This window comes from Mesocricetus auratus, unplaced genomic scaffold (genome assembly GCF_017639785.1).
Source record: "Mesocricetus auratus isolate SY011 unplaced genomic scaffold, BCM_Maur_2.0 Super-Scaffold_100004, whole genome shotgun sequence".
Classification (NCBI taxonomy): domain Eukaryota; kingdom Metazoa; phylum Chordata; class Mammalia; order Rodentia; family Cricetidae; genus Mesocricetus; species Mesocricetus auratus.
Window position 1 is genome coordinate 21,781,559 of NW_024429189.1, and position 27,647 is coordinate 21,809,205.

Below are 27,647 nucleotides of genomic sequence, written 5' to 3' on the forward strand. Positions count from 1 at the left end.
ACCAGGTCAGCTTTTGGTAACACAAGCCAACTTGTAACTAAGTGGGATTAAAGGATTATATTTCATTTGTCATCCAATTGTCTACCGGCTTTTCTTGCCAAGCATTATGCAACTCTTATTACTACAGTTCTGGGACAAGTTGAACTTGGCCTTCTTAAAATGCACTATTCTCGACTTCTCTGAAAAGGAAAAGATACCAATACCCGAAGAAGACAATTGAAATCTAAAATTATGGCGTATAGACACACACCAAGAAAACGTAATTCGGCTAGCCACACAATAAAGAGTCTGTGATGGCTCTTACACCCCAGTGCCTGGGGACACTTTCCTGTTTGCATCTCAGTATTGTCCCAGTTATTTTTTCTTCTACCCAGAGCATATTTTTAAGTGGCCACAAGTTCCTTGATCCTCCCTGTTCTAAGATGGAGTACTTTGTCCCCCTTCCTTGGATCTGAGTAGCCGCTGTGACCACTCTGATCAGCTGAATGCTATAGAGATGCTGGGCTGGGCTAAACTGAATCCTTAGGAGACTGTATTTAATCATACAGGTACAATGTGAGGACCAATATCCTCACAAAGAACTCATGATAAAGGCTCTGGACCAAGCAGAAAGGAAGAATTGGCCAAGTCTCTCCTATTCACCCCTGCTGAAAGATCAGCCAGCCATCAAATTAATGCTACCTACTAGCCAACATTTGAAGTCATCATGTTTAGGGTAATTTTATTTTGCAGTAATAGATTTAAAAAAACCTGGCCTAGAAGAGTGCAATTTCTTTCCGTTGCATTAGGTCTGCATCTTGCTTCTACAAAGTTTGAATGGAGTCCAGCCGTTTACATGGTACATGGCTACTCAAAGGCAAAGTTGAATAGTTTTAGAAAGGATACCATTAGCCTCAACAAACCTAAAATAGTAATGATCTGGCCCTTTACTGGATAGAAAGTTTGACCCTTCTATTAAAAGCCTTACCCACGGAACCCACTATTCTCTCTTATGGAGAATATGCAGTGTGCTGGCTGGTTTATGTCAACTAGATGCAACTAGAGTCATTTAAGAAAAGGGAACCTCAACTGAGAAATGTCTCCATAAATTTTCTTGGTTGATGATGGACGAGGAAAGTCCACTTCACTGTGGGCAGTACTATCCCTGTGTTGGTTCTGGGTGCTGTAAGAAAGCAGGTTTATGAAGGAACAATCCAGCAAGCAGAGTTCCTCTATGACTTCTGCTTTAGTTCATTCACTCAGATTTCTGGCTTGAGTTCCTGCCCTGACTTGCCTGGATGATGGAGACAAGCTTATGATGAAATAAACCCTTTCTTTCCCAAGTTGCTTTTGGTCACAGTGTTTTATTACAGCAGCAAAAGCCCTAACATATGTAGTAACTAACCTACTACCATTTACCATCTAGAGCAGTGGTTCTCAACATTCCTAATGATGTGACCCTTTTATAAAGTTCCTCATGTTGTGACTCCAACCATAACTGTAATTTTGCTATTGTGAATTGTAATGTAAACATTTGTATTTTCCAATGGTCTTAGGCACTTAGTGAATGGGCCATTTGTCCCTCCCAAAAAGGTTGTGACCCACAGGTTGAGAACCACTGATCCAGGTAGAGTCTCCCTGGATTAAGACACAAAGATATGCTATCATTACCCAACGCATCTGGCCTTTGGGAAGGCAGCTCACCTCTTCTTGGTCTCAGTTCCCTCACTTGTAAAATGAGAAAACTGGAGCAGAACTGTGTTTCCCTTTAAGTGTTCCATGAAACATTAAACCCACATGCTGTTCTGTGGAAAAAAAAGACCCGCAGACACACTACTGAGAAGCTTGGGGTATCCCTTAGCCTAATGGAGATACTAAGAGCATGGTAGCAAAATTAGGCTTCTGAGCAAAGAAATCTGATGACCTGTGTTACCTTAGCATCTTCTCAAACATCTTTGGATCCAGCATTCTTTTCCCCGTATCAGCTGACATCATCCCATAGAACCCAATACTAAGGTGCATACTGTGGGAAACTATGTGCTCCTTTGCTCTGATAGTTCCTGGAACTAGAATCATCCATCTAGGTACAGAAAGTTAAGTTTTCTTCAGTGTCCTCTGAGAGGTCCCTTTTGAAAATCAACTTTCTATAATATCACTACTAGTGGAATCTGCTGAGTTTGCAGAATGGAGACACAGGCCAAGTAAGCAAGCCGCAGATTCTCCTAAAGGAACTAAAATGATAACCAGTCTCTGGGTGACAATGATAATTACGGTCTTGAAGTAAAGGGATATGTGCAGACATATTTTTAAATTGCTCCGAGATTTTGTAATCTGAAAATTTCTTCATGCGGGCCAACATGGAATGTGTGATTCTTTCCTAGGATGATAAATTTCATGCACACAATATCATGTTTAGAAAAGTACAAGGTAACATTACTTATTCAGACTGCTTGTTGGCAATGCCAGGCTATCTGACTAAATATTCAAAACAAAGATGTGTCTGTCCTGCTAATATGATGGCGGAGGGCTGTCCTCTCAGTACCCTGGCAGGTTGCTATTACTAACATGGGCACAAGCCCACAGTGTTGCTTGTAAGGAAGTATGTGGATGCGTCTATTTTGGGCCCCACCTATCTTCGAGGTAGCAATGCACACTGCATAGGCTCCTGGTGGTCATCCTGGCACAAAGAAAGGCATTCTAAAGAGACTCTTGTAACCTTCTCTTTGTGCATCGGACTACTGAAACAATGGACTCCAAGTGATTGGCACTTCCTCAGGAATCTTTTGCTGGCAGAGGAAAAGGCTGAAGCTCTGGCGTCAGAGGAGGAACTTGTCCTCTAAAAGGAGGTTTTCCACATATGACAGCTTGTAGGACAGATGGCATGGATGATGGGTCAACCATGGGTAGGGTCACACCATGACCAGGAGCTCTTGGCCCTTACTTAAGTGTAAACTTCACGCCGGCGTCCTGAAGGTGGACTTCTTAGGGAGCCACTGATCTCGTCCTTGTTCCCAGTGTGGTCGCACTGAATCATCTTCCTCTGCTTTTCACGACTTGTTTCTTTAGTTGGCATGCTGAGGATAAGTGCCGGGACCCTGCTTGTTACGGCAGCTGAGGCCCAGACTTTGACTCAAAAGCTTCAGTAATGTCCTCAGCAGCTCAAACACCTCAACAGGATGTAAATTATTTTCTCTAGTACTTATTTGGACCAATGGCTAATAAACTGACATCATAAAGACAAAATGTGTTTTCTCCAACAAAGTACTTATATTTCCATTTTTATAGTGACTGCTTCCTAGAATACCATGCCAATTATAACTACCATTCTAAGATTTTCGTAACAAGTAGAAAGAATAGCATAGTTCCCGGCTTTTAGTAGCTGCTCAGTAAAGATTATTTCTCCTCAACTATGAAGCATTACATAGCCAGGATGTCATAGTTTCTCGGTGTTTCATCAAACATTCCACTCTACAAGAGACTTCCTTAGGCAATGTGCCATTAATGTCTTAACGTAAATCTCTGGATAAATCTTCAGGGTGGTAACCTGATAACTGTGGGGGGGGCATCAATAGAGGGCTGTACTTGGGAGAAGAAACTGCCTTGAAGCCAGGTAGATCCACTTCTAATCTCAACTTGACAAATGATCCCAGAAAACTCATTGATCAGCTGTTTTCAGTTGCCCCAGTGATAAAGTGGGCGTTAGGCTGCAGTTTACAAACTCATAGCAAGGATTACAGATAATCTGTAGAAGACATCTAGGAAGCTGCCTTGCCCATGTCAAATATCTAATGAAAGGATGTATCACTGTTCCCGCTTTTCTTGCCTGTACAATCTTTCATTCACTCATCATTCCCGTTAAACATATTTACTACGACAGGGAAGTACAATACAACAGTGAACCCAAGACAGACATCCTCACAGAGTCTAGCAGACTGGATGTGGCATAGCACAGAGTGTACTGACAGCGTGTATCACGTGCCAGGCACTGTTGTCTTCATTTTTCTGCATATGCACACACGTGATTCTTGAATTTTTACCCCAACACTGTGCAGCAGGCATCTTGCTCAGGTTTCTATAGCTCATCTGTGTTTTGAACAGCCATGCTGTGTCACCTCTCCAAGCACAGTTTTTCACTCCTCCACATTGATCCCTTCATCTGTTATAAGCACAGAGACCCTCTACTTGTAATCCAGTTTTGACCTTCAACACTACACTCTTCAATGCCCACCAGAATCTTCTAGAAGAAAAGTTAAAAGAAAGCCAAACTGGCACATTTTATTTTGCTCTTTTCTTACAAGTGTTCCATGATGGGATATGGTGCCTGAGTGCTGGCAAGGTAAGTAAGGAAGTAGGAAGAACAGCGCGTTTCAGACTCTAAGCTCGCTTCTTATGCCTAGGCAGACACCATCCTGTCCTGAACGCCTGAGCCCAATGTAACAACAGCATCTCGCTCCAAGAAACCGCTCACCATCACCACCATCTCTGTAGCAGGGATGTCAACCTTCCTAATGCTGCGACCCTTAACACAGTTCCTCATATTGTGGTGACCCCCAACCAGAAAATTATTTTCATTGTTACTTCGTAACTGTACATTTTCTACTGTTAGGAATCATAATGTAAATATCTGTATTTTCCCATGGTCTTAGATGACCTCTGTGAAAGGGTCATTTGACCCACAGAGAGGCTATGACCCACAGGTTGAGAACCACTGCTACAGACTAAAAGCCATCATGCTAATATTGAAAGGAAATCCCCCTCTTGTTACTAGTCATCAATGATTAAAAGAGAAAAGATTTTTACTTACAGGCGGGCACTGGGCCAGTTTGTCGGCTGCCACCAGTTGAACATTCAAGTGTTTGCTTTGAGACTTTCCTCTGGACTTAATCAGCCGCTGTAAAACCTGACAGAGGATAACAGGAGTCTGAGTCATTGTCAATGAGTTGAAAGAAAACCAAATGCATTGGGATCTTCTTCTACAGCTTATGTAGCTCTGAAGATTAGCAAGGAGGGCCTACAATGTGACAAACTGCACACTTAGAACCTCTGTGGTGATGCCACCCACCTCACTGTGGGCATAGAGAGGACTGGACATGTTCATCCTGTCCTAGCTCCCTGTGGGGTCCTTCTGACAGGCCCACTTCCCACCTAGACTTTTAAGTCTCTGCAGACTTCACAGCCTCCTTCACAGGGAAAGAGCTGCTCTGTTCCTGCTTACGTTGAGTCAATATTTTGATATTATTCAGTTGACTAATATTTAGGTTCATTATCTCCATGCCAGATAAATATCAAGATCACTTATGTATGCCATTTTCTCAATAACTAATGAGACATTTAGTTTAATTTTATATTAATCAAACTATTTGAGGACTGGAAACCTAGGTAAAACATTTCTGTTGGAACGATGCTACACAGAAAACAGACTATATCTTTGCCTTTGGTCATAGCTATAGCTGCATTTGGCTTACACTTTCTCTTGCATTATTTTTGTTTAGGTCGAAGCAGGGCCCTCTCCACTTCAACAGTGCTACTTTATGAAGTTCTGATACCTTAGTGCACAGATCCATGCAAGCCCCTGATCCTCCACCTCCAGAGACTGCAGCAATGGGGTAGTGGAGGTGGGGGTGACCTTAGTCCCATGCAGAGGATGATTGGTACCCCAGCAGCTAAAGTCAAGGACACTTCCAGGTGTGGAGGCAATGCCTGTCTGTTCTGTTCACACCCCAGAATTAACTGGCAGTAGTTGGAATCCCCACAATTACTGTATAGGAGCGGTCCCCTCAAGATGCTGGGAACTTGGCAAGTATAACAAGCCACAGCTTCTTTAGACTTTTCCTCTAACCACAGAAGGGACCACTGTTTGGGTGGGGAATTGAGTTTGCTCTTAGTTAAACCAAACACCTTCTATGAGGCATTGGGAAAGAATTGCTAAGATAATGCCTCACAGTGGATTAAGGGGAGGGTGAAGAGGGGAGGTGAGGGGAGGGAATGGGAAGAGAGGAGGGGTGGGAATCTGCGGTCTGGGATGTAAAACAAATAAATTAATTAAAAACTAATGCCTCTCATGGGTATCTATTTCATATTTATTTTTTAGAACACCATCGCTATTTAAAAACAAAAGGGGGGATGGTAAGAAGGCTCAGTGGGTAAAGGTGAATGCTACCAAGCTTAATCCTCAGAGCCCACATGGTGGAAGAAGGGAACTTATTTCTACAAGTTATCCTCTGACAGCACAAGCGTGCACAGAGAGAGAGAGAGAGACAGAGAGAGAGAGACAGAGAGACAGAGAGACAGAGAAAGAAATAAAAAAATAACTAAGTAAATGTAAAAAAATAAATAAAAGGACATCAAAATCAAGAGTGCAGCCTGGGCCATTTTCCTCTATTCTTGTCACTCTGGTAGCATACCTGACCACCTGTGCTTAACCAAGAAAGAACTATAGTCCCCAAAGAACCCAGCTACGCACAAATGACAAGGTCTGTAGCATTTCTGTAAGGGATGTTTACACAGTGATCTTTTACCTTACATAAGCTAATCTTGTTGAACTATGTACTTCCTCTCTCAACTGGGCAGAGACTATAGGTGACTCAAGAATCAATATTATACAGGAAATTTGCCAAGAGGGACTATATAGCCTGCAACAGGCCAGGGTCCATGTTTTGTTTCCCTTCCTTGTGATCTTGTGTGCATTTTATCATCTCTGATGGCAGGCAGGAAATTCCCGCAGAGATGGATTATTATTCTCAGCTAATCTCCAACCCCTAGAACTTGAGTACTGTTTTAAATACATTCGTTAACTGCCTCTTGAGACATTCTTCTGCCCATGAACTGAAAGGGTAGTGCTAGAGGCCCTCAAGAAGGAAGCTTCTAGAGCCATAGACAGGAGCCCGGTGATTACCTTTGGAGACGAGACTTTCACATGAACAATGATGGGGGCTAAGGACGTTTTTATGAGCTGTGCTGGGTGATTGATGGTGTCTGCATCAAGAACAACCAGTTGCAAAGATCTTGCCAATTCAAAAATTCTTTCGATTTCGCTCTGTACTTCCGCTAAAAGGGGGAACAATAGGAGGCAGGTACTGGTTAGTCTCAATAATCATGATGTATACTAAAAAGAAATAGTATAAACTCAGATTGTGTGTCCATACTGCAGAACATATCTATTATGTAGCCCTGGCTAGCCTGGAACTTGTTATGTCATCAGGATGGCTGCCTCCAGCTCCCAAGTGCTGGGATCAAAGATGGGCACCACACAGTGTCTGCTCTCCTTAAATCCTTTCTGAAGATTAAATTGTTCATAGAATAAAGCAATTGGTAGAAGAACCTGAGCCAGCTCTCTTGGTTTGCATTGTACATCCAGCCTAGCATGGAACTATTTACATAGTTATAGTTATTTCATTTTGGGGTTGCTTTTGTTTTGAGACAGGGCTTCTCTGTAGCTTTGGAGGCTGTCCTGGAACGCACTCTGTAGACCAGACTGGCCTTGAACTCACAGAGATCCACCCACCTCTGCCTCCTGAGTGCTGAGATTAATGGCGTGTGCCACCAATGCCTGGCTTTTACCAAGAATGACATTTAGCAAATAGATTTGAGAGACTGAAAGTGACACTGAAGTGTTTCTGTCAATAACTTATATTTTAATATTCTGTAGACCATGTTTTGGAAGAAGAAAAACCACCCAATAGCTGTATTGATTTGACTGTTATACACATTTTTATATCCTTGCTAATTGTTAGGACTGTCCTCAGACAACCAGTAGATTACCAAGTCAAGCTGAATTTAAGCTTTAGAGCTGGGGGAGTTGTCTAAGGTATATTTGCCAAAAGTATCACACATGCACACACAGGCACGCATGCACGTGCACACATACATGCACACACAGTTGATCATATTAAAATGCTGCACCACATCTAGACTCCAACCTAGCTGGCTGAATGTAATAGATGACTCAAATCTGCACCTTCTAAATGGGCCACATAAAAATGCTAGTTCTTTTCCTGTGTCTGAAACAATTCAGCTGCTTTCATTTATTCTGAGACAGAACCTTGCTATGTAACCCAAGCTGGTTGTGAGCCCTCTGTTTCTACCCCCCAAGTGCTGTGATGATAGGTGTATGCTGCTGTACATGGCTTACAAGCTCTCTCTCTCTCTCTCTCTCTCTCTCTCTCTCTCTCTCTCTCCTGTGTGTGTGTGTGTGTGTGTGTGTGTGTGTTTGAAAACACATGACCAAAGTACATGTTTTTCTGAACTACAAAAGGTCTCAAGTTGGATGTGGTGGTGCTGGAATCCCAATACTTGGGACACTGAGGCAGAAGGACCATGACTTCAAGGTCATCCTAAGAAACACAGAGAGTTTCAGCCCATACTGCATTCTGTATTGTTCTGTATTGATTCTCTGTCTCTCTCTGTCTCCCTCTCTCTCTCTCACACACACATAAAACAAGAACAGCAAAAAGCAAATCCTTTATATACTTTATGAATCACCCAATGTGGTGGGTCATGCCTAAAATCTGAATTAGATTCTACTAAGGGAAAGGCTTTTCATAAAAGCAGAAGTTTCTCATTTCTTATAGAACCAGCAACATTTAATACATGGCCTACACTAAAAAGTATGAATGTAGTGGTGGCCAAGCAGTTAAGAGTACTTGCTGCTCTTCCAAGGGACCAAGCTCAGTTCCAGCATCCACATTGGACATCTCATAATCACCTATACCCCAGCTCTAGGGGGCAAGACAACCTTGCTGGCCTTCTCAGGCATCCCTATATATGTGGTGTATGCACACGAGCACACACACACACACACACACACACACACACACATACACACACCTTCTTTAAAATGTAATTTTAAGGAGTCAAAACATATATCTCCTTCACAGCAATGTCCTGAAAGACTCCACATTGTATTTCCAGTAACCAAATTCTTATGAAATAATAGTCTACATTTATTAGTAATAATAAACATATTCATTTTCTCTAGCATGTCTGAAACAACTTAAAAAGAATTTTTTCTCAAGAAGGGCTTTTGGAAAATAAAGTCAGTTTTCACTGCAGCCAGTTTCAGCAGAAGGAAGATGCAGTAGGTCCTCTATTTGTGCTTTAGTCTGCCAAGGTTTTAAAGGAGCTTCTAGGAAGAACCAGGGCGGAACAAGCTCTTAACATGTTAGTTTCCAGTCTCGCATATTATTATAAAATAATGTAAAATAACGTTTAGTATTTTCCCCCAGGAACAAAAAGACAGCAATACAAGCTGGACTGTCGCAGGACAAGAACCCCTACAAAGCACTCCAAATAGCTGAGAAATGCCTGGGTTTTGTTTGCTCTGCACCAGCAATGAGCTGGCACGTTGGTTCCTAACCTCTACTGAAACAACAGAAGGCCCTGGGCGGCGGCACTGCTGTGTGAGCAGCGGTGGAGCTCGGGGAGATCGGATGAAGGATGAATTACTCAGCGGGGTGAGCCCAGTGTTTAGAAAATATGCAGAGGGAGGGTAATAAGCAAATTGTAGACACAGGGAAGACAAAGGCATTTTTATCTACCTAGCTCATTCTCTTCGAGAAAACCAACAATCTTGGCTCCTCAGACAGGTTCCTAAGGGACTTCTAATGGAAGCTTCTTCATAATTTTGTTACAGGCAGCAAGGCTGGAACTGTCACAGACTCTGGTGCTGGAGGCCCTAAACGAACACTCTTCACCACTAAACTGGAGATGGTGACTGGTCATGCTCCTTGTGCCCAAGTTGGCTCTGGTGTTTGTAATCTGAGACATGGTCTTACATAGTCCAGGCTGGCCTTGAACTCCTGATCCTTTTGACTCCACTTCCCACGAGCTGGGATTATAGGTCTGCATACCCTCATTCAGCTTCCAAAACTGTTACTATTTTTTCCATGGGCTCAAGGCAACATTTCCTAAAGTGACTCCCTTTATTCATACTCCAACTCACCTACAACCTTTTATTGTCCCTTATGGGAGGAATTTAGCAGGTTTAAGTCCCTGCATGTTCATCATGGTGCTCACCATTACTACTGATAGGTGTGATGCTTCTGGGTATACCAGTTGGCCACAAAGAGCATCATTGCCTTGCCCTTCTAAACATCTCATTTCCTTTCATGTCACCCAAGTGTCAGCTATGACAGAAACCTTATTGTGATATTCAGGGAAAAGGAAATGGGTGGTTTCCCATGGTTCAGCAGCCACTGAATAGCAGAACCTGAGAAGGCCCTTTCCCACCAGACTGCTCTTAGCTAATACACTAGACCTAAGAGAAGGAGAGTGGGGGGGGGGTTGGTTGCTACAGGACTCTGTCCCTCTCCTGTCCGTTGGCTGGCTTTCTCTACAGATATTCAACACTTCAAGACATTCCCTACACATACACCCCATGCCCGAATGAAAATGCCTTACCTAAGCTGGATCTGGTGTTTGAACGTTCAATTATTGCTCTCTTGCTGGGATTGTTGAGGACAGACCTCTTAGCAAGAGAAATGTCAGCTGTCACTCTTGTTATTGATATCCTAGGAAGTGGAACACAGAACAGAACAAGCCAGTAAAAACGTTATGTGGCTCTCTGAGGGACTTACAGCTGAAGTGCCTAATAGCCACTTTACATACTACTGTGGAACCACTGTACAGTAACCATCGGCCACAAAGATTTTCAACAGACTCTGGCTCATATTAAAACACAAACAGGGTGGGTGACAGCAGGCTTTGGCTCCTTAGCTGAAAACCACTCCAGTGAAAATGTACTCCCTCCACTATGGCCTGCCTGGTCAAGTTGCCTTTAAAACACGCACACCACACCAGGAGGGAATCAAAACATGAATTAGTCATGATCTTTCTAGGAAATAGCTTTACAGTTTCCTCAGAATTCATGGTTGATTTGCTCTTGAACAAGACCTTCAGGACCCACAAGTGCTCTGCCCCAGCATTGCTGGCCAAAAAGGGAAAGCTTCATTTGATCACAGAAAAAATAAATACATAAAAAACAGTAGGTAGTTAAGTTGCATTTCTTGGCTTAGTAGTTAATCCCTTATACATAAATCTTTTCTCCACAGGCCCAAAGAAGCTTTGCCAGTAAGGATGTGGGAAACAAGATTTAATTTTTTTTCTTTTTTCTTTTTTTTTGCAGGCACAGAAGCCTCAGTGCGGATCTGAGCAAATCTGGTGGGCACTTGAAACCCCAGTAGCTGAAGTAAGTATGAGCATCAGACTGGAGTTAGAACACACCTTGCAGTCACAGTAGCATGGACTTTGTAGGGAGAGAGGGAGGCAGCCAGAAGATGCATTATCAAATGAAAGCACATAGACTTTAAAATAATTTTTAACTGAGACTGCTCAGTTCCCAGCTATTGTCTGTAGAACTCAAAGCTGGCCCACCCAGGCCAATTATAGAAATCCACAGGCCTTCCCCGTCCTCATCTGTGCAGCTTGACTGGGTACAGAGAGAAATCACTTCCCCTTATCCCAGAGCAGACTTGTTCTTCTCCAGGGTCAAACTCCTATGGGGGTTAGAGCACAGAAGGAAGTGTATATTTAATTACATGTCCTCTCACTCCTATGTCAGGACGCTTTAATACAGTCTGGAGACATAGGTGACCAGAAGCTTTGGGAAGAACCCAAAATTGTCCTTTTCCTGAATGCTTAGAAACAAAAATAATTTTTTTAGACAGGGTCTCACTATACCTATCTGGATAACTGAATTCATAATCCTCCTGTCTCAGTCTCCCTTGTACTGGAACCATCAGGACCCGCTGCTGTGCCCAGCTTATAAGTCATGCCTGTAAAGCAACAGTGTGTGCGGGAGTTCCAGCAGGGTTCTGAAGCCAAGTGGTACTGGCCTGGGTCGCGGCATTTGTGAGCTGCAGGTGCTTGGAACACTGCAGCATTTTAACGTTTCGAATTTTCATGCCTTGACGGTTATTCAAGGCAGCCTCAAATTATCCTGCATAGAGTCAAAAGCTGTGCGGAGATTCCCAGGGCCCACTGTGAATGCTAACATGGGTGGTCCTTCAGCTTGTTCCTCTGAATTTCTGTCCTCTACATGGAGCTCCCTCATGATTTCATCGTTTTTAGAGGCAAAGAAACAAAAGGCAAACAGGAAAGTTCAACTTCTAAATGACATCAGCAAACACTGGTGTAACAACTTCTACAGCTTACCAAGGGGGAAACTGAAACACAGAGACAAGCCACTGGCTTATTTCAGGCTATGACGGTCTGAGAGGCCTTGAACACAGATGAGGCCGGTTATGTAGCTGGACAATTCTCTTTCAGTCCAGTTTTGTTTCCCAGTAACAACATGGGTTCAAAGCAGGTTTAAACCAAGAGTGCCCACATCTGAGTTTCCACTGCAGTGTTTTTCTCTGTTCTTTTGGCACAGCCTCATTCTGTAGCCCAGCCTGGCGGCAATCTTGCAGCAGCCCTTAGCCTCCTGAGTGCTGGTGTTAGCTGCCGTGGCCTACTGACGCAGCTCTGAGCTGCAATGTCTCCCAGGAAGCACTCTCTCCTTACACAACAGGGTCTCCCGTTTAACCGGGGCTCCGGGTTTCTTGTTTGTTAAAGAATGGAGCGTCTGGATAGAAACATCCTGTCATAGTCTAGAACACTCCATGTATATGGCTACAGACAAGTGGGCCGACTCAAGGATGGGATCCAACTTTCCAGAAACGATTTCTGCCATGCCAGAATTTCCTAGTTCTTCAGAAGCCAAATACTAACTCCTGGTTCTTACATTTTGGAGAAATCATCAACAAACGTTTTCCCTGGGTCATAAAATCACTTTTTACAAAGCCATGCAAATACGACCGATTTTTAACGTATACAGAAAAGGCTGCTTTAAATGTTAAAAACAGAAAGAACGCTGTGGGTGAAAAAACACTCTTTTTCTCATTCTATTTTCTAATAAAAAAGGACTCCGTTGATAATACACTTCGTCTGTAAGCAAAATACATACACACGGAGTAGAGTCCAGGCCAAGGGGCTGGCTCAGCTCTTGGAGTCTGACAGGGAGACGTAGAAGGCTTTCTTCTGCCATAAGGCTTACTGTTATCCAAACCAGATTCCAGACCTCAGTTCCTTTCCTCAGAAATAAAAGGCCCCTCAACGAAGTGACTGCATTCACCATCCAGTGTTTCCTGATTTATTATGCTTTTAAACTAATGGTACATTTCCTACTTCTCTTGCTTTCCTCATCCACCGGAGCCTCCAGCATTCCCGTGCATCTTGATGTCTTCTTCAAAGTGTTCCCTTGGCAACCTCACCACGGCATTGCCAGTAGATAGAGGCCAACAGGAGTTCAGTCTGCCCCACCCCAAAACAGTGCGTAGCAGCTAATGTCCCTGAAACCCAGCAAAATCCATTCCCTAAATCCACCAAGTCTGGACTCTAACTCCTACATGTTTCTACCTTAGGATTCATCTTAGTTGGTGACGTTATTAGTTTTCTAGGTATTTTCTTAGTTTTTTTGTTTTGTTTTACATTTTTATTGATAGGAGGGGGGAGCAGTAGGCATGCACATGCCAGTGTGTTCCTGGAGGTCAGAGGACAACTTGTAGGAGTTTGTTCTCTCCACTCACCATGTGAGGCTGGGAATAGAACTCAGGACACTAGGCTTGGTGGCAGATGCCCCTGCTTACAGAACTACTTCATCTGCCCTCCTGCAGATTTTCTATGGGAAGATATTTCTTTCAGTTGTGACACATCCATTCAAAAATAATTAGTATTCCATGTTGCTAATGGAGCAGCTAGAAGATCCTTTTCTATTCTGGCTAATTAGTACGAAGCCCAATTCAGTTTTTAAATTCCTAGTGCTCACAGGCAGAGTTTTCCAAAGCAGGATGAACAGGGAGGAAGAAGGAACCGGAAGACTCCAGGGTCTCCTCTAGCTTTCTTTTGGTTTTCATGCTCATGTACAAGTTATAGCATTTTTGACCCTCCATTCCCTTGTCAATAAAACAGTAATAGATTTGTCATTAGTATCCCAGAGTATTATTGCTATGGGCAAAGAAGGCAATCCATAAAACTAATTTTTTTTTACATGACTGTTCTTAGCATTTGTGGTGGTTTGAGATGTCTCCATATTCTCAGATATTTAAATACTTGGCCCCTAGTTGGTGTCGCTGCTTGGGGAGGCTTAGGAGGTGTAGCCCTCCTGAAGGAAGTACATCACCTGAGGCTGACTCTTAAGGTCGCCAAAGTCACAAGTCATTCCCAATTCACTCTTTCTGTTTCCTGCTTATGGTTCCAGATGTGAACCCTCAACTCTCAACTTCCAGTTCTCGTCATCGTGCCTGCTGTCTGCATTGCTTCCCTTTATGGCTGCAGTAGATTGTTAGCACTCTGGAACTGTAAGCCCCCAGTTAACCCTTTCTTCTATAAGTTGCCTTAGAGGGGGCAGAGGCAGGTGGTTGTCTGGGAGTTCAACCCTAGCCTGGTCTATATAGCAACTTCCAGGCTATCAAAGGCTACAGAACTATAGCATGAATTCTAATTGATTATTATATTTAAACCTGGAGTCAGATATTGAGGTAAATGCTGAAAGATCAGAGAAGTAAAGGAACCAGCCACTAGAGAGACTTCTTACCTCTACCTTTCCTCTTACCTCAAACGGAAGGGTTGAGCTCCTGTCTCCTCCCGCCTTATATTCCTCTTTCCACCCAGCCATATCACTTCCTGTCTCCACCTTCCTAGTTCTGGGGTTAAAGGCATTTGACTCCCAATTACAGGGATCAAAGGTGTGTGCCACCACTGCCTGGCCTCAATGGTTAACTTCTGATCTTCAGGCAAGCTTAATTTGTTAGAACACAAACAAAATATCACCACACATAATGAGACCATGCTTCAAAAAAAATAAATAAAGTTGCCTTGGTCATACATATGTGTGTGTGTGTATGTGTGTGTGTGTGTGCGCGCGTGTGTGTGTGTGTGTGTGTGTGTGTGTGTGTGTGTGTGTGTGAATATGTGCAAGGAAAGCAGTTGTTAGAGACCCAGAGACTCTTGGGAAACAGCTTCCTCAAATCTTATCTTCAGAAGTTAGCAGTCCACCACCATGGACTCTCCTGTCCCAGAGCTGGTAAGACTTGTATATACATAACACTTTGGTGAACATAGTGAGACACGGTGTAATCAAAATCTACTAATTTAAGCATTCAAGTTGGCCCAAAAATGTTCCATTATCTCCAGTGTTTGAGGCCAGCACTAGAAGAAAGAACCGTGGTAGGGGTTCAGAGGAAGGACAGATCTGTTTGAAGACAGAGGTTTCCTTTTTCATTTGTGAACTGCAATGGCAAACAGTTTTCACACATACACACAGTGGGACTGCTCTGTGATGTCATCAATTGATGTTTCCTCTCATTAATAAATTCAGTACTAAGTTTTAGCATATCCCTATGTTGTATGCTTAAATTCTTCTCTTTCAAATTCTTTCCCACTTGACAATTTGGGTTTTTTGTTTGTTTGTTCATTTTAGTTTACATGGTCCTTGAGTAATAGTTTCCTTTATTTTAGGACCTTATCCCTGTAGGCTCTACAGTATTTATTTATGATTTTAGGACACAACATGATACAACAGAGCTACCCAATAATCAGGAAAGCTAAGGCTGTCTTTATGGAATCCAGTGCTGTGTACAGTGAATACATGCTAATAAAAATCATTTTAAAATAATAAAAGCCTAGGCGACAACTTTTGGGGGACCTGAAATCTGAGGTGTAAGTCAGCGAGCTCAGCTGGTGAGATAGTTGCTAGCCTGATGGTGGTGGACAGCTGCACAAACCTCAACGGAAAAGATGGCTCCCTGACGGTGTTTGTGGTGTGTCCTGTTGTTGGCTAAGTGCCGCTGAAGCAGATTGTCTGGCTCACTTGCTCCATAATCCAAGGACAGGAATCAATCCTGCATGGGGACATTGACAGTAACTCCTCGGGAGTTACTTAGTACTGCGTTGTTTTTCCATTTTTCTTCCATGTCCTGCAGTCAGACTCAAACAAACTGAGTGAGAAATAGGTCTAAAATGACCCATGCCTCCAAGGAGTCAAACGGAAAACCATCCAAGCTTTTGCTTCTGTTACAGTCTACTCCAGTGAATTAATTTTGAATTGGGACCTGAAAAGCAGTACTGAATTAAAAGGCCTCTTACCTCATGGATTTCTTATTTGCCTTTCTTAAAAGCGTGGGCCACTCTCCTGACTATGGTGTCTACCCTACCGCAGTCACAGCCCCCCCCCCAAAAAAAAAACCACTGAACAGGCTTCCGTTAGGCCATACTGTTCATGCTGCTCCATCGATTCCGTCTTCGGTGTCATTGTTCTCTTGGCTGACTTCAACTAAAGACTATGTGCTGTGTTCCCTCCTTTTATCAATTGGCAAAAACGCAACACAGCAGATTGTCACAGCTCAAAACACAACATTCCCCACACAGAAGATGCGCTAGCATCTGTGAGAAGCTCCTGGCCAGCTCCCTCCTTACCCAACTGTCCTCGGTTACTCACCAGTGGGCTCACTGGTTTCTCCTGTGGCACTTTCCTCTCATCGTCCGAAAGCAATTTCGCTCTCTCAGTCCCGCCCTTACTACCTATTTCTCCCCAGAACTTCTATGCATCAGACTTCTCCAGGCCTGCTTCCGTATCCAGCTGTCACTCTAGCTGCTGTTGGGTTCCCCTCCCCCAGACTCTCTGTCATCATCAGACCCAGTGGAAAGTTGGCATTGGGATTTTAACTCTATCTTTAATTTGAAAGAAGTTTCAATGGGGAAGATACAGTGACTGAAGCAGATAGTTCTACTTGACTCGGAACAACTCTAGGCGGCAACTTAATGAGCATTCTCTTCCGTGGCCTCAGGGTTAAAAACACCGCCTGCTCTCCCGAAGCCGTATTTCAGACTTTCAACCTTCCCTTTGCCAAACACTCCAAAACCGTTTCTTCAGCCTCATCAGTGCTTTTGACCTTTAACGACATTGTCGTGGGGTGGGGTGTGCTTACATCAAAGGCTATGATGGAATCAGAGGAGGGGACACCACTCAGGACAGCCTGCAGGGAAGGCATTCCTGACTAAAATCAGTGAGTCCACACAGAGCTGAAGGAACTGTGTAAATGTAACCAGGAACAGGAGACCACTCATGTTAGCTGCCTCCATCCACAGAGACATGTGTGGGGCAGGGTTATGGCCCAGAACACCACCAGGACAGGACGAGATCATTACTGTTAAATTAGAGTCCAGGTTCAGCTGTTTCTTTGCAATGCATTTTTAGGACATGAATTCCCTAGTAGCTAGGACCTTGTAGACCTGTCTTCTGAGAGAGAGAGAGAGAGAGAGAGAGAGAGAGAGAGAGAGAGAGAGAGAGAGAGAGAGAGAGAGAGAGAGAGAATAACCATGCCTGGCAAACTATTTTCTCTTCATCTGAGGTATATAGTTAAATTGTACTTCCCAGAGTCCTTTGCAACTAAGAATGGCCACATAACCAAGTTCTAGCCAATAAAATCAGCCCTTATGTGCACTGTTTCCAGGCCCCTGAGGCCCTTCCCTGTTAGCATATGACTTGAGAGCTCAGCCAAAGGCCAAGGGCTCCAGATGGAAGGTGAAGCAAACATTCTGCCTGAGATTCCCCTCCCCACCTACCTGTTCCTCCCCAACAGGAATCCCTGTCTCCCTCCAACCATTTAGTGAGTAAAATTAAGCATCCAGTGTGCTCAATTCACTGTGCATCTAGGGGTCTATTACTAAGGTGACCTGGCTCTACATTCATTCATGTACCTGGGCAGACAAGCATTCCCGTTTCCTGAATAACATTCTCAATTACTGGAAGTAAAATCTCAGCTTTGTGCACACCTGGCTGCTTGCATGTGTGTGATGCAGGCGTCCATGCTGGAAGACATGGGGAATCCTGCTCTATCACTCTATACTCGTTTGAGACAGTGTCTCTCATAAACCTGGAGCCTGGCAGCCCTAGAAATGCTCTTATCTCTATCTGCACAGCACTGGGGTTATAAGCATGTGAGAGGCAATGCTGTGCTTTATGTGAGTGCTGGGTATTTGAACTCAGGTACTGGTGTTTGTACGCGCAGTGAACACTCTTACCCACTGCACTATTCCTTGAGTCCCTCTGCTTCTTTTCACTGCCTCCACTCTTAGAAACCAGTGACTATTTTCACCTGGATACATATAAGAGTTTTCTTTTGACAAATTATAAGTGCACAAAAATATTTGTATGAAAGTACATATATCTATACTTAAGTTTTATATACACACAGTTTGTGCTTAAAGCATGATCATGTTTGCCTTTTCTTAAAATTAATTAAGCCCTATAATCTATTCAAAAATATTTAAACATTTTAAAAAAATTATTCAGTTTAAAGTGATAATCTCGATGTACTGCCCAGGTTTCTCAATGTGCACTACATAAGTTTGCTTCTGATAAATCTTCAGTTTCTCTGGGTGGCTGTTTCTACATGGAACACATTCCACATTGTGAGCAATCATGTTTTCATTGTTGAATCAATACAGATTTTTATCACCTCTCTAGAAAGCTTAAGAGCTCTAGACATTTTCCACAAAACTGAAGCATCAGCTTACTGATGATGGCATACAGAGGGATACGTGTAAAACATACCTATAAAATAACAAGGTTATTTCTAAACATAACATCCAAATAAGTGCAGTTTCCTTCAAGAGTCACTCCAGAAGGCTATGGCAAAGCAACGATTGCATTCCTCTTTTAAGGAAATTTATTTATTTATTGGAAGTTATTTCCAGCATTTCATTCCTGCAAAGTGCTTTATATTTAGACCTTCGAATCACACACACATGGATACATGCATGTACATACATGCATACTTCCCAGACACTACCCAGTATGACCAGTGAACCATCATATTTATCAAAAATATATATTTAAACCAATTTCTTCATGAAAGTCAGTTTGGTATGAACTTATTAGTAAGTGAGAAAATAAAGACAAACATACATTATGCCCAACAAATAGATTAATTCCCTTTTCATTTTGTCCTTGGGGGCCGTGTGCAATACTTCATATTTCATAGAGTTTTATAGTTGTTTCAGTGAACACTTTCCTGGAATACTGAGTTCAGTTTAATCACTGGACTTCTGTAATCATTTAGAAACAGATCCACAAATCAGTCTATCAATCACACTTGTTCAGTCAAAGAAAAGTCAAAATACAAAAACATCTGTATGTCTCACCTCCCATCAAACCTGTGCTTCAGGAAATCAAAGAGGGCTTTCTGCATCATGTCTGTTACCTTTGCAGAGGTGAGAAAAAGAGAACGAGGCCAACACACGGAGAGAGACAAAGGGAGAGAGAGACACACAGAGAGAAGTCAATGGTGAGAGGGGTGGAACGGATGGGCACGGTGTCTGAGGAGGGACCCCATCACATCCAGGCATCTCCAGAGGGCAACTCTCAGAGGGCAGGCATTCATGTGAATTAAACACAGTTGCCTTGTTCCCTTGGTTCTTGTCCTGGGTGCTGAGGAATGAACCTATAATTTTCACCAGGACCCCAGGCAAACCCTCCTCCTACTTCCCTTGGGATGTAGATCTACCTCAAGGAGACTGTAAGCTGGCAGGGTTATGCTTGCCTCTAGTGATGAGCAGTGGGTAGTCCCAACATTAGCTCTGGGCTCAGCGACTCTGCCAGCCTGAGCATGCTGGGAATTCTCCCTAGCTGGAACTTAATTTTTTTGTACATAATTTTTCTGCTCATCACCTGACATTTCCAACTCAGAGAGAGAAAGAGAGATGAAAACCTTAGATCTGCCTCGGACAGTTGCTAGCTCATTCAACAAATGTATACTAAATACCTCCTTCCACTAGACCTCATCCTAGGGGGAGGGACAGTTAGCCTGAAGGCTGCCCAGATTCAGATTTAAATCTCACACCCCACCTTTTTATCCATTCGAGCATAAAGTCAGAATGGCAAGACCTGAGATACCATGCAGCATAGCCTTTACTCCTCTTTATTACATGGCAGTGTCTAATTGCTCTCCAGAGTTTAATCTACTTTCTACTGGTTTCCCCCTCCACCTGCCTTCACATACTATGAGCTGCCTCCTACCACTCCCCATCTGTAAACAGACCCTGGAAGGGCCAGATTCCAAAGGATAGTTCCCAGGGTTCTTGGTCAAGAAAAGGAGAGTAACGGATGATATTTGTACCTCATAACCTTTCAGAGATGGCCCCACTAACACCACAGGACGCATTGATGGCACCACATCATAAGGAGGAATGTGCTCCGTCTGAAAAAGACGAGTCGACACGTGTGAGAAGGTGAGGCTGGCCTTATCTCATTGACAGCCACAACATCCAAAATTCTCAGGCTGGACAGGAAGTGACGACTGAGGGTCCCCACCAAGGAGGCCCATCCCTCACTTTATAGGTATGTGGGTCACGCAAATGGAGCATCGCAGGCATGTACAGATAGGAACCTTAGCAGGAGTTTAAAAAGGAAACACAACTTACCACTTTCTGCTTCTGTTTTGCTAAAAGACAACAATGAGAGCCACATCAAAATATGCAATCTCTGCAAATGACAGCACACGAGTTTAAAAGATGGGGAAAGATGCCCTGTAACTGTCCTCCACGCTTGCCCTGATTCCATTCAGCAGATCACTGTCCTGCCCCCTCACTCTGGACATCCTACTTGTGAGAACATGAAATATGGACAGCTTCCTCCCTGCACCACGGTTTCCTCCCTGCACCATGATTTCCTGTGCGAGGCTGGGACAGGCACTCAAACAACACTGGGCGTTGTTAAGTAACCATTAACTATGGGTGTAACCACATTGGATATGGTACATATGAAACTGAGGGCAAGCTGGCTAAAGGAAATGTAACAAAAAGAGAAACAGTACACCATGAGTAAAATTACTATCACCTCACACATTGCTATTATTGTTGCTGTTGCTATTGTTTTGTATTTGTGAGTTTGGTGAACCATGAGGTAGTATTTCAGGTCTTAGGATATTTCTCCTGAATACTGATACATCTGTTTCTACTATGCTGCTCTTAACACTTGGACAGCAAGTTTCCCCTGTCCCCTCCAGCTATAGAGTGCTGCAGTGTCCCTGGATCCAGCAAACACACAGAAGGCAGAACCTATTCCACAACCAATGAAGGTGGCTTTGCTGCCATCCAAGCATCAGGTCCTGTCTACATGGGGTCACGTAAAGGGAAAGGTTGGTTCCCAGCCCTGGAGGCCAGAATGAATCCTCACAAATAAGGACCAGGCCCTTAGAACTGTCCCAGAAATCAACCCAGCATTGACATGAGTTGCAGAGCTTTGGCCTGCTGTCTGAATTGGTGACATCGAATGCTCTGATTCAGCTTCCATTCCTGGCAAGAATGAAACTAGCTTGCGGGAGTTAGAGAATGTGATGGAAGAGAACCTTCTAGATTATCTTCATTATCTCCAAAGGCACTCAGAGTCTTCCTTGAGATACCCTGTTTCTTCATTGTGTCAACTCTAGAACTCAGCTGGGACTGTCTGATGTCCAAATATAAAGACAAGGTAATCTTGGCTGCAGGGGGGCGATAGCACCCCCTCCCAGTATGTACAACCTGGTTCCAATGTGCATACTGAACATTGTTGTGAGAGTCCATGAGCTTTTATCTCTACAGGTCTCACAATCTTGAAGTATCTTGAGTTCTTGGGTAGAATCATGAACTTGAGGTTGATTTATACAAGTAAAGCTACTGGCTATATAGGGAGTGAATGAGGTTTTCCAAAATTATACTGATGACCTGAATTTTTACATAGTTAGTACCTTTCAATTCAAATGAGCAAGGAAGTCTTAAATACAAGAAGCTTTAAATCTTAGGTCAAGCCTTTATTTACAAACCGGTATGAATGTCTGCATACGGGCTCAGATATTTAGTAGCAAGATGGCTCACCTGTTGTCGTGGGGGTCGCACGAAATGTTCCTGACACCATTTCTCCCAAACTGGAGGATGAGTTTCCACTCGATTTCCTAGACCATGGAAACAAACTTAAGAGTCTCGCCTCAGATCCTCTGAAAACAGAAACTGAGAATCCAAGGTGTTCTTTGGCCTTCTACTAAATAATTCAAAACATACCAAAGCCTGTTGGAAGAGCTTCGGGAATCTGCTCAAATGCTTTCGCTGGCCTCATTTCTCAGAGAAAGTGGAGCTCTAACTGAGACCTGGAAATACTTGGCAAATTCTCTTTCCCTGTTATTTCTGCAAAAATTGTGCAGAGGGACCCCTGGCAAGGATGCAATTTGGAGATGTGTGTTTACCTGAATCTAAGGACTGAAGTACCAGTCAGAGGCCAGACAGCTCAATACAAGCAAGAGGACCCAGAGAACTGCTTTCTAAGTGTTTGGGGTGGGGGTGTCCCACAAACTTCCTTCTGTTAACAGTGATGGGGCCATAAATAGTAAGTCATGTGTGTTTAAAGCCCAATGATGAGCAGTTCTGTCACTCACTGGCTGTGGAAAACTCGGCAACACATCGTCGAGTGTTCGTTTTTTCCCATCTATGGACATAGGAGTTATCTGTACCTTACAGAGAGAAGCTGGCAAATGAGCTTCTGTGAATGAGCCCCTGGTTTTCTCTCTTGCCCTGAAGTAAAAAAGTGTGTGTGTGTGTGTGTGTGTGTGTGTGTGTGTGTGTGTGTGTGTTTTAATAACAGCAACAATGGTGGGAGATTATTACTGAGCCACTTTCTACTAGGAGACAATCAAGGCAAACAAGAGAAATAGGTAAGAACCTAAGATTTCTGAGAGTAGTAAGTATAATAGAAACAGCTTAGCTGGAAAAGAAAAAGGCAGGGAAAGGGTGAGTCTGGTGTGGATACAACTTAAAATACAGTGGGGAAGGAAGGAGTCACTGGAACAGCCACAAGCACCTGGAGGAGATGGAGTGAGCTGGTAACAGCAAAGGAGGAAGAGGTACCCAGTAGGAAGAAGGAAATGCGAAGACCCCCAGGAAGGGCCAAGTGTTCCTGGTGTGCTAAGAAGCATGCAGGATGAAACGTCTAGAGCAAAGGGAACCAGAGGATTAATAATAAAACACCCCTAGCAGAAGATTACTCATTAGAACAGTGCTTAACTATACCTCTGCGATCTTCCATTGCTACTGAAAGGTTTTCATTAGGATAAGAGCTAAGGGAGACTTAAATAACAGAAAAGGTTTTTAATAAGAAAAATAACTGGGAAGAGAGATTGAATCAAAGGAAAGAACTGTTTCAGCCAGACATGGTGATGCACACTTGTGACCCAGCACTAGAGTATGGGGCTGGGGCAGAAGAATTGCCTCACCAAAGGCAAGCCTGAATTACACAGTGAGCTTGTCTCACAACAATGATAACAGCAGCAGAACTTGCTCTATCTGAAGGCTTCTGAACAATTCTAACACATATGAACCCTATGCCTCGGGGAGAGTAGCAGCACCACTGAGATCCAGTGCACTCAGGACTTCTCTCAAGCTGTGCTCACCCTCCTGGGACCTGCTGCTTGTGCTCTGAAGTCTTTGTGGTTTCCTTTGACCACTGGGGACCTGCTGGTACACTGCAAATCCCCAGTGCCTTCAGCATGGTGTCGGCAGAAGATGACGGCCCAGAAAACCAAGCACAGAAAAGTGTGCCCAGGACTGTCCACCACCATCATATGCTGAGTTCATTGGACAGAGCTTTTGACCGAGAACCAAGCAAAAACCCAACACTGGGTCATGTCAGCAGCTGCCTGAGCTGTCCTGAGAAACGAGGCCCCGTGTAACTCTCACAGAAGGAAACTAGGGTTTGTAGATGGGCTTGCTGAGCCCACAGGAAGCAGTTGCCACTGTGGAGTTCATGTGGATTTCTGAGTTGCTGGAGTTCTGAACACAATGGAAATAGTTAGACCCCAAGCCGTTGTGTCCTCTTTCATTGGGGTGAAGGCAAAGAGAGTCTTAAAGAGCATGTTTCTGAGATAAAATAGAATCCAGCTGAAAACAGAGGTTGAGTTAAAAGAATGAACTGCTTCAGCCAGTTTTTAATAAGAAATTTGAAAATTTACCCATGAAATAAAGTAAGGAAGGAGGGAAGGAGGGGAATAAAGGAGGAGGAAGGGAGGGGGGAGGGAGGGAGGGAGAAAGAAAAGGCTAGATCATGGAGAAGATGGGATGTTACCCGCCATGGAATCGGCCTCTTTTCTGTTCTTGCTGGATGCGTATGTTCTCCAACCGCAGTGGACTTGGGATGAAGCCAATCTCGCAGCCCTCTTTCACCAGCCTTCCTATCCACCAGTCATTGTTATATTTCTGCAAAGAAGAGAGGAAAGCTGCTATCAATAGTAATTCAGTTATCCTCATGTTCCAGTGTTCATGTCAGGGAAGCAGAGGGATCAAACGCTATTCGTCTGATGTAAGATGCTACATTACACATACAGTGCATGGAGACTACCAACACTGCTTTTGTGTTTTGTAGGAAATGTTTTCAGTTCACAGACTAAAGGAACATTCTTCAGGGGTTTTGTTTGTAATGGCCTGAATGGTAAACATAGTCTTTGCTGTAACTCGTGGATGCTGCTGTCCTACTGTGAGAACAGTCACAAAGACTCAAGAGTGTGTGTCTCAATGTAAGTGTGCTAACAGTCTGTCAGCACAGTCTTACTCAGGGTATCAGCAAAATCACATTGGCAACTATTGCTTTACTGAGTCCCAGGGCAGACAGCAGTTTAGTCTAAGCTGCCTGCCTCAAGAGAATGTTTCTACTGGTAATTTCTAGAAAATAGATAGAAATCATATTGTATAAGCCTTCCAGGAATGAGTACAAAGGTGCCGTGCCTTCATGGTCTTTATCAGTGTTGACAAGAAACTCTTTTCCTCTGTGTGTGTGTGTGTGTGTGTGTGTGTGTGTGTGTGTGTGGTGTTACATACCAGCTCTAGGATTCACACAGAGGACAGTGGAATTTACATAACTCTAACACTGACATCATGACAAGGAAGAACAAAAGGGTCACTGAATCATCACGACATGAAATTCTGAGTAACTCGGATAATTCTCAGTAACCATCTCATATTCAGCCCTTTCTGCACAGAGCTCCTGCAGAAACCAGGCCTTGTGCCCATCCTGAGACTGAGTTGAAAGGAGCAATGAGTTGATGTGATGGAGAACCTTGAACAATCTGACTCTTAGTTTCCTGTCTTTAATTCAGGAAAACACACCTGAAACAACAGGCCTGCTTATTTTATAATTAAGAAAAGGCAAGTGGACCCTTTTGGACACTTTGGTGCGTAGGTTTGGAGTTCAATTTACTGTGACAGGGACAACAGACTATGAATCAGGTTTCCCTAGGGCTTCAGTTGTTTCCTGAAAGTAAGTCAAGCCCACTGGGACACTAATTTGTTAAGTTGTACCCCAGTGACCTTAAGGGCTGTTGCCTAAGATGGCTAATGCAACTCCCCAAAAGGGTTCGCTGTGGTTCTGGGAAACAGCTACAGAACACTGAGCCTCTGCCTCAATGTGAATGACACTTCTCTGGCCATGGGGGAGAGAGGCACTGTGCAAAGTCACCAGCTTCAGTTCTCTCCAGAACAAGTGCTGGTACCTGAGAGATTGCACGAAAGGAAGGGCTCAGCCTGGTAGAAGCATGCCTGTCCATGTTGCTGGTGTCCCGGGGACTGAGCTCCCTTTCTGGGAAGACCCCCTTAGCATAGCCCCAACCTTCCCTGGTTTGCTTTTGATTTCCCTAAAGTGATTAGCAAGCTCTCTTTCTAAGATGTTTTTTATTTGATCTGCAAGACGTGAACACAAGAGGCTCTGACCCAAGTGTGATCACCAGATCAGTAACTACACTACAAAAGAAAAAGGAGCTGTCACACTGAAGGAAACCCCTTGATCAAGAGCTCATAGACCCCCCAAGCTACCAGCAAGACACATCAAATACCGTCAGGGCAGCTCAAAGGTTCCACACACAAAGAAACTATGTGGAGATGCAAGCAATTGTTACTCCAATCTGGACATGCAGACGGCATACATGTTTCAAAATGCCATGCTCTACCTCAGAAAACTTTTTTTTTAACTTTAAAGAGCTGGAAGCGTTAACCATTCTGATGTCATTGTGACCTGCTACATGTATCTGATGATCACATGGTATGTCCAATTAAAATAACTGTTAATAAAAACTAGAATACTAATGCAATGCACAAAGCAATAACACTGCAAGGTTGGAATGTCACTGTCATAAACATGTGAAAATGCCCCTCTCTCTTAAAGGCTGCTTCTCCTTGGTGAGTTCTGGCAACTCATGAATATGGTTTAGTTGCTTTCGGTGGAAATAAGGACACAGATTCAACCACTCAGACACTGAAGGGGTCACAGTCCCCCAGACACAATGTTCCCAAACATAATTTCATGGCCATGTCCACAGCTGCAACATCTGGCCCTTCTGCCATCTCTGTTTCAAAAGCTGAATCTAGAGGTTTATCCTACTTCCTGTAATTCCAAGAGATTTTGAAAAGCTGGCCACTATTCCTTATTTCTCCTCCCCACCTCACTCTCCCTACTACATGCAGTGGAGTGACACCCCACATTTCTCCTCCCCACCTCACTCTCCCTACTATACACAGTGGAGTGAGACCCCACATTCCTAGCTGGCCACCATCCCTTATTTCTCCTCCCCACCTCACTCTCCCTACTACATGCAGTGGAGTGACACCCCACATTTCTCCTCCCCACCTCACTCTCCCTACTACATGCAGTGGAGTGAGACCCCACATTCCTAGCTGGCCACCGTCCTTTATTTCTCTCTCCCTCGCTTTCTCTACTATGCATAGTGGAGTGAGACCCCCAGTTCCCCTTTGCCCACCATCATAGTTCCTACTCCCGATACAAGCCTGCTCACGTGTCTGCTTTATTCCAAATCCCTTTGCAGCCGACATCAATCTTCTTGCTCTGGCTAAGGCGTATCTTTTAAATCTTTGGGCTGGAGATAACAGCTCAGCTATAGTGTTTGCCTGGTATGCATAAGGGCTGACTTCAATCCCAGCACAGCCAAAAGGAAAGCTGCATCTCCTGAATCGCTGGCACGGGTCTCTTCTCTGTTTCACTCCTGCCCTCTGGCCATGCTGCGATGCTTCTGGCTGACCCTCCCCTGATGCCACTCTGTGCCCAGTTCTGCCTCTTCCTTCATACTGATGTCTCCTCTCTGTGTAAACTGCCAGGACACCCATCCAATTTTTTTTCTGTTTGATATTTTTTAATTTAAATTAGAAACAATCTTTTTTGTTTGTTTTGTTTTGTTTTGTTTTGTTTTGTTTTGAGACAGGTTTTCTCTGTATTGTTTTGGAGCCTGTCCTGGAACTCGCTCAGTAGACCAGGCTGGTCTCGAACTCACAGAGATCTGCCTGTCTCTGCCTCCTGAGTGTCGGGATTAAAGGTGTGTGCCACCAACGCCCAAATTAAATTAGAAACAATCTTATTTTACATATCATTCCCTTTACATATCATCCTCAGTTCCCTCTCCCTCCCATCCTCCCATGCCTCCCACTAACACCCCCCACCCCCACCCCTGTCCCACTCCCTATACACTCCCCAGGGAGAGTGAGGTCTTCCATGGGGGGGATCATCAAAGTCTGTGGTATCATTTGGGGTGGGGCCTAGGCCCTCCTCTGTGTATTTAGGCTGGGAGAGTATCCCTTCATGGAGGAATGGGCTTTCAAAGTCCATC

General features: G+C 43.9%; 1 protein-coding gene across 5 annotated transcripts in view; it reads right to left on the bottom strand.

Moving 5' to 3' along the window:
• The window catches only part of Cacnb4 (calcium voltage-gated channel auxiliary subunit beta 4), a 247,654-nt gene that overhangs the window by 14,920 nt on the left and 205,087 nt on the right, over positions 1–27,647 (bottom strand). For 4 of the 5 annotated variants that reach the window (XM_005068959.4, XM_005068960.4, XM_005068961.4 and 1 more), the window contains 8 exons: positions 24,107–24,237; positions 21,871–21,947; positions 20,440–20,459; positions 20,136–20,216; positions 19,162–19,220; positions 10,378–10,487; positions 6,875–7,026; positions 4,784–4,879 (listed from right to left, as the gene is read on the bottom strand). In XM_005068959.4, coding sequence (XP_005069016.1) covers positions 4,784–4,879; positions 6,875–7,026; positions 10,378–10,487; positions 19,162–19,220; positions 20,136–20,216; positions 20,440–20,459; positions 21,871–21,947; positions 24,107–24,237 — 726 coding nt within the window. The remainder of the gene's footprint in view (positions 1–4,783; positions 4,880–6,874; positions 7,027–10,377; positions 10,488–19,161; positions 19,221–20,135; positions 20,217–20,439; positions 20,460–21,870; positions 21,948–24,106; positions 24,238–27,647) is intronic. The other variant, XM_040745343.1, reaches the window with a different exon arrangement.